Here is a 7,640-nt window from a genome sequence, read left to right as displayed (position 1 = left end):
CTGTCTGCCTGTTTGCAGCACTGCGTCTACACCGTTGCACATAGAATCACCAAACTTTGCAGACTTATTGGTCTTGCCCTGGAATAGACTGTGCCCAATTGATGACGTCATCAGTCACGTGTTTCGGCCGCCATCTTGGAAAAACCGAAAAACTTTGCACCTCCATATATCCGGAAGTGCTGAATAGAAAAAATTGAGACATGGCTCATTGGAAAGAACTCTCCATGGGGAATAAAATATGTTAATGATGACGTCACCAGTCACGTGGTTCGGCCGCCATCTTGGAAAAACCGAAAAACTTTGCACCTCCATATCTCCGGAAGTGCTGAATAGAACAAATTGAGACATGGCTCATTGTAAAGAACTCTCCATGGGGAATAAAATATGTTAATGATGACGTCGTCGGTCACGTGGTGCGGCCGCCATCTTGGAAAAACCGAAAACTTTGCACCTCAACATCTCTGAAAGTGCTGAATTGAAAAAATTGAGACATGGCTCATTGTAAAGAACTCTCCATGGGGAATAAAATATGTTAATGATGACGTCATATGTCACGTGGTCGGCCGCCATCTTGGAAAAACGGCAAAACTTTGCTCCACTATATCTCCAAAGGTGCTGAACAGAAAAAATTGAGACATGGCTCATTGTAAAGAACTCTCCATGGGGAATAAAACATGTTAATGATGACGTCATCGGTCAGGTGGTGCGGCCGCCATCTTGGAAAAACGGAAAAAATTTGCACCTCCATATCTCCGAAAGTGCTGAATAGAAAAAATTGGGACATGGCTCATTGGAAAGAACTCTCCAGGGGGAATAAAATAGGTTAATGATGACGTCATCGGTCACGTGGTTCGGCCGCCATCTTGGAAAATCCGAAAAACGTTGCACCTCTATCTCCGAAAGTGCTGAACAGAAAAAATTGAGACGGCTCATTGTAAAGAACTCTCCGTGGGGAATAAAATATGTTAATGATGATGTCATCGGTCAGGTGGTTCAGCCGCCATATTTGTCCTAAATGGCCGATAAAAAAGTAAATTCCGGCAAGTCCTCGGTCTCTGACCGATTTTTCATCTGTCTGTTTGTCTGTCTGCCTGTTTGCAGCACTGCGTCTACACCGTTGCACGTAGAATCACCAAACTTTGCAGACTTATTTGTCTTGCCCTGGAATAGACTGTGCCCAATTGATGACGTCATCGGTCACGTGGTTCGGCCGCCATCTTGGAAAAACCAAAAAACTTTCCACCTCTATATCTCCGAAAGTGCTGAACAGAAAAATTGAGACATGGCTCATTGTAAAGAACTCTCCCTGGGGAATAAAATATGTTAATGATGACGTCATCAGTCACGTGGTTCGGCCGCCATCTTGGAAAAACCGAAAAACTTTGCACCTCTATATCTCCGAAAGTGCTGAATAGAAAAAATTGAGACATGGCTCATTGTAAAGAACTCTCCATGGGGAATAAAATATGTTAATGATGACATCACAGGTCATTTTTAAATCTAAAAAAACCTCAATTTTCCTCCGATTGACTTGATATTTGAATTGGATTTACATATCGGCTAACTGAATTCAATCACCAACTATTTTTGAAATCAGCATTGGCCAAAAGGTCAACATAGGCCAAAAGTCAACCACCTTTTTTCAAGTTTCTAAAATCCTCAATTTTCATCTGATTGACTTGAAATTTGAAGAGGATTTGCATACCAGGTCACTGAATTCGAACATAAATTATTTTTGAGGTCATCATAGGCCAACAACTTATTTTTGGGATTTCGCAAGTATCATGCTATGCACGACATATTTCTTGTTTATTTATTTATTTTAAATGAAAAAGCATATTTCAATAAGCTTATCGTCAATCATTGCAATTCCAGGATGTACTTTTAGGTGTCCTCATAATAATAATAATAATAATAATAATACATTTATTTTATATAGCGCTTTTCAAGAAGCCCAAAGGCGCTTTGACAGAGTACAAAAAAACAAGTGCAAAAAGACAAAAATCAATAGGTAAATAATCAAAGCAAAAGGAAGGAGAAGGAGAAAAGATAGTCAGGGGTTAAATGCTGTGGGTTAAATGTTGAATGCAGTGTTGAACAGGTGGGTCTTGAGTGATGTTTTGAATGTGGTGAGTGAGGAGGAGTCTCTGATGGTGTGAGGTAGTGAGTTCCAGAGGGTGGGAGCAGCAATGGAGAAGGCCCTGTCCCCCCAGGATCTGAATTTGGTCCGCATGGGGGGGGGGGTTAGGAGGTTGGTACCAGCAGAGCGGAGGTTGTGGGTGGGAGTGTGTCTGGAGAGGAGGTCAGTAAGGTAGGATGGGGCCAGGTTATGGAGGGCTTTGTAGGTCAAGAGGAGGATTTTGTACTGGATTATCTGGGGGATGGGGAGCCAGTGAAGCTTGTAAAGGATGGGGGTGATGTGGTCACGGGTCCGGGAATGGGTGAGTAGACGGGCAGCGGAGTTCTGAATGTATTGGAGTTTATTGGTGATTATTGAGGGCGAACCAAAGAGGAGGCTGTTGCAGTAGTCAAGACGGGAGGTGATGAAGGCGTGGATGAGGGTTTCTGCAGCTGTGGAAGAGAGGGATGGATGGAGACGGGCGATGTTTTTCAGGTGAAAGAAGGCTGTCTTTGTGATCTGTTTAGTGTATTTGTCGAAGGAGAGGGTTTGGTCAAAGATGATGCCAAGATTCCGGATGTGAGGGGAGGTGGATACTGGGAAATCGTCGATGTTGAGGGCAAAGTTATGGGTGGATTTGGTGAGCGTTTTTGGGCCAATGATGATTATTTCAGATTTATCATAGTTAAGTTTGAGGAAGTTGATTTGAAGCCAGGATTTTATTTCAGTGATGCAGTTTGTCAGGATAGAGTGGGTGGCGGTGGAGATGGACTTGGTGGAGATGAAAAGCTGGATGTCATCGGCGAAGCAGTGGAATTGGAGACCATGACGGTGGATTAAGTGACCAAGGGGGGACAGGTACAGGATGAAGAGGAGGGGGCCAAGAACTGAACCTTGGGGGACACCTTGGGGGATGGGAGCAGTGGGGGATTTGCAGTTATTGATGGAGATGAACTGGTGTCTGTCAGAGAGGTATGATTTGATCCAAGAGAGGGCAGTGCCGGTAATGTTAAAGGTGGTTTCAAGTCGGGTGAGGAGGATGGTGTGATTGATGGTGTCAAAGGCGGCGCTGAGGTCGAGGATGAGAATGTTGAGGTTGCCAGCGTCAGAGGAGAGGAGAAGGTCGTTGGTGATTTTGAGGAGAGCAGTTTCAGTACTGTGGTTTGAGCGGAATCCGGATTGGAATGTTTCATACAGGTTATTGGCAGAGAGGTGATGTTTGAGTTGAGTGGCTACAGCGCGTTCCAAAACTTTTGACAGAAAGGGTAGGTTGGAGATGGGTCTGAAGTTGTTTAGGGTGTCAGGGTTGAGTCCAGGTTTTTTCAGAATGGGGGTAACAGCAGCAATTTTGAGGGATGGTAGGACGATGCCTGTAGACAGGGAGGAGTTTATTGTTGCAGTGATAAGTGGAGAGAGAGCAGGAAGGGAGGCCTTGACAAAGCTGGAGGGAATGGGGTCAAGAGTGCAGGTGGCAGTTTTCATTCCTATGAGGAGTTCAGAGAGGTCAGTAGGGGAGACTGGGGAGAACTGAGACAGGGGATGGCAGGATAAGGGCGGGCAGGTGGTTTGAGGGGGAGCAGGTGCGGTGGTGGTTAAGCTGCTGTAGATGTTGTCAATTTTGCTTTGGAAGAATGAAAGGAAGGAGATGCAGTTGTCTACTGTGAATGACTGGGTGGTGGTGTCCAGTGGGCTGAGGAGTTTGTTTTTTGTAGAGAAGAGTGCTTTTGGGTTTCCAGAGCCAGAGTGGATAATTTGAGAGTAGTAGGCGGAGCGGGCATCTTTGTAGTGTTGTAGGTGGCCTCTTGGCATCTTTTTTCACTGCAGAGATCTACCGCATCGTTTCACAGAAGCAGATTGCAGACAGAGCTGCGCACGGTGACTCTCCCAGCAACAATGTTGTGGATATCACTGTCCCACCAACCGCTGAGAACCGCAAAACCAACCGCCTCCAATGCTGCCAAAATCTCTGAGTCGGATTACCTTGATCCTCCTCTTTCCAAGTCCCGACACTTTATGAATATGACATTTTGTCCGCTTGTCCTTCTGGCCTCCAAGTACGAGTAGAACTCCATCTGAACTTCAGTGGGGCTTTCCCGCTTGTTCGCTTTACCATCGACTTTGTCGAGGCTCTCCGCATTTGCGGTGCCTGTTGTCGGTGTGATATTATTTTATTTTTTGCCCGTTTCTTTTCCATGTGTTGAAGGGAAAAGAAATTAACCTGTACATGGATCGTTTTGCTCCATGTCCGATTCTGTAGGAAAAAGCAATCTGCCAGTACGGGCATTTCGTACATATCGGCTTATTTCTTGGACTATTGTACTCTGTCCGGTAATGTAGTGTTTGTTTTTCGAGCGTATCGCAAATGCATGTTTACGTGTAATGTGTAGTTTAAAAGTCTCAACAAACCCTGTTCTATGTCGATATTAAATGGCTCTTTATGAAGTGGTAATTTTGAGAAAGTTTTCTTTGATAATCTGTGTGCTTTTTCCATGTGGAAGTAATGTCAAAACGTATTGCTCGTAGTTCCATTCGTCCACTTCTATGGGATTTAAGCTGCATCTTTGTTTTGCCTTTGCCAGGTCGATGGGTGTGTAACAGCAACTGCTTTGTAGTTGAGTATCGCAGGCAAGTATTTTTTGCCTTTCGCTTCAATGCCTTTCTTGTCACTTCACAAATTTTGAGGCGAACTTTGAGAGTCACGATCGTGATGACATGAAGGGGCCATCTACTTTTAAATGTGAAATGGAAGTCCTCCCCCGCCCTTCGCCCTCCCCCCTCCCCCCGTACACTTCCATTTCTCTTATGCAATGCATCTCCCACCACTCTTTCTGTTTATCCCACTTCCTCCCCAACTTTTGTTGCTCCTCCCCTCCATTTTCTCAATTTACTTATCTCATGCCCCTCCATACCCCACATCCCTCCTTCACCCCTCTTTTTGATATGTAGATGACCTTTTTGTGATTTTGTTATGATTTATACGAGCTTTCCCAAGAACCCAGTCAGAAGTTGTTACCTTCGACATGATAACATGCTTCTTCCATCTTGCTACTGATGATCTATGCGTCCATGGTATGTTGCACGATTGCATGCTGTTGATGGATAATGAAACGAGTATTCCTCATTTTGGACATGCTCTGTGTTTCAACTTTTCAAAAAAAAATTGACAACTCAGCTGTAAATCAATCGATTTGTCAACCTCATGGAATCGTGTCCACCATCATCTTTCTTGCTTCTCAATCTGCCGTCAGTTTCAGCAGCGCCCACATGTGATATGAGCGAACGTTCTGTATTTCTGAACAACATTAAACATATCACACTGGACAGGTTTCATTTCTTCATTGATACTGTTGCAGTCTTGGGTTTTGAGGTCTACTTTGAAGGGGAGTCTCGGTTTCTCCTGGGCTACCGGACCTGAGGTCACCGAACATGGATAACTCCTGGCGGGTTGCTAATCAACCGTGAATGCCAATTAGTGGACCAGGTTCCCTGGGATCCTCCATTCGACTACCGTTTACCTGTGGGTGACGTGGTTTTCCAACTGGGTTTCGCTCCGCCGACATGCACTGATCATATCTTCTGTTTTAAATGGATGTAGCAGAGCGAAACTGCCAGTGCACACCAGTTAGACTGAAGCCAATTGGTGGGAATACAAAACCTCCCCGGCTCGCAATACATGCGGACTGTGTTAGATAAAAGAAAGAAAAGAGACGACGAGCAAATCTGAAAGAACAATTTATTAAAGGGGGTTTATTTTACAAGGACAAGGGTGAGGATAGCATATTGTACAATTCATTCATTCAAAGCCATTCAGCAGTTCAAGCTCTGCTTTTCTTTGCTCTTTCCATAGCATCCAACTGCTGTTGCCTTGTATGCTGTTCTCTCGTTGCCTGCTGTTCTCTCGTTGCATGCTGCTGCTGTCGCATGCTGTTCTCGAAGTATGTTTTTCATGTTGTGTGTGTGTGTGTGTGTGTGTGTGTGTGTGTGTGTATATATATGTTTGTGCATATGCCTGAATGTGTGCATATGCCTGAATGTGTGTATGTGCATATGTGTGTGGATGGGTGTGTGTGTGTGGATGTATATATATGTCTGTGTGTGTGTGTGTATGTATGTATGTCTGTCTGTGTGTGTGTGTGTGTGTATGTATGTATGTATGTATGTATGTATGTATGTGTGTGTGTGTGTGTGTGTGTGTGTGTGTGTGTGTGTGTGTGTGTGTGTATGTATGTATGTATGTGTGTGTGTGTGTGTGTGTGTGTGTGTGTATGTATGTATGTATGTATGTATGTATGTATGTATGTATGTATGTATGTATGTATATATATATATATATATATATATATATATGTTTGTGCATATGGGTGTGTGTGTGTGTGTCTGCATATATGGGTGTGTGTGTGTATGTGTTTCTGTGTGTGGGTGTGTGTGTGTTCATTTTAAGACCTAAGGGGAAAAAAGAAATAAAGAGTGAAGGTGAGTAGTGAGTTGGTTTTGGCTGTTTCACCAGAAGTTGCTGCCAGATCTTGTGCATCCAGCTTGAATATTGGGGGACAGAGCAGGGGTGCAAGGCCGGAGAGGAGTCGGTAGAAGAGATATTTATCGCAAGGCCGCCATGATGCAAGTAGGGGGCCTCAGATATATATCCGGAAAAGAGCAGAGGAAGAGCACCACAAGTAGAGAAACATTGACAGATATTTGGGAAGAGATTTGAAGGGGAGTCTCGGTTTCTCCTGGGCTACCGGACCTGAGGTCACCGAACATGGTGACCGTGTTTTGAGGCCTTGTAGTTGTACAGTGAACACTGTACAACCTTGAGGCTTTGTTTTTCTCTCAGCGGTGTGCTGTTCGCCCCGCCCCCATTAACTCCTTGCCATCCACCGTTTGCCCTTCACGTGACTCGTGGTGGTCCCTCTCGGCTCTCCCCCCGTTGGTATTTTTGTGCACATAAGATTGTTCACGGTTCTGTTTAAATATTATTTAAATATGTATAACCTTTCCCCTTCAGTGTTTTACTCAGTGGTATTTTACAACACGCTGTTTTTCTTCCTATTTAAAAGGCTTTTCTCAATTTCCTCTCCAACTCATTCCACCTCAAAAAAAAGAAATTCAATATCTTATACGTCTCCCTCACTACATGGTCTAAATTCACATTCATTCCATCCCTCCTCCATCATTCTGAACCGGATTGCTAACTTGAAAATCACAACAAACCCAATTTGTTTTCAATGTTCGTCTTTCATTAATCATCCACTTTCTAAACTCCCCTCTTGCCCCTCCCATCCAAATCCCTCCCCTTGCACCTACACTCCTAAACTCCCCCCTTGCCCCGCCACTCTTAAACTCCCCCCCTGCCCCTCCACTCCTGAACTCCCCCCTTGCCCTTCCACTCCTGAACTCGCCCCTTGCCCTTCCCCTCCTAAACTCCCCCCTCACTCCTCCCCTTCAAAACTCTCCCCCAACCCCTCTCATTCAAATCTCCCCCCATACCATTCCTCTCCGATTCTCCCTCCTCCCCCCTCCT

At 44.7% G+C, this 7,640-nt stretch overlaps 1 protein-coding gene across 1 annotated transcript in view; it reads right to left on the bottom strand.

The window, feature by feature from the left end:
- Window positions 1-6,451: 6,451 nt before the first annotated feature.
- The window catches only part of LOC137424632 (kalirin-like), a 31,593-nt gene continuing 30,404 nt past the window's right edge, over window positions 6,452-7,640 (bottom strand). Inside the window, exon 14 of the mRNA XM_078775219.1 lies at window positions 6,452-6,562. Within this exon, the coding sequence (XP_078631345.1) occupies window positions 6,551-6,562 (12 nt within the window). The 3' untranslated portion in view covers window positions 6,452-6,550. The remainder of the gene's footprint in view (window positions 6,563-7,640) is intronic.

The sequence above is a fragment of the Myxine glutinosa genome, chromosome 4 (assembly GCF_964187855.1).
Source record: "Myxine glutinosa chromosome 4, kmMyxGlut1.1, whole genome shotgun sequence".
NCBI classification, from domain to species: domain Eukaryota; kingdom Metazoa; phylum Chordata; class Myxini; order Myxiniformes; family Myxinidae; genus Myxine; species Myxine glutinosa.
The sequence above is the reverse complement of the archived record's forward strand: the minus strand, read 5'-3'. Positions and strand labels throughout refer to the sequence as shown.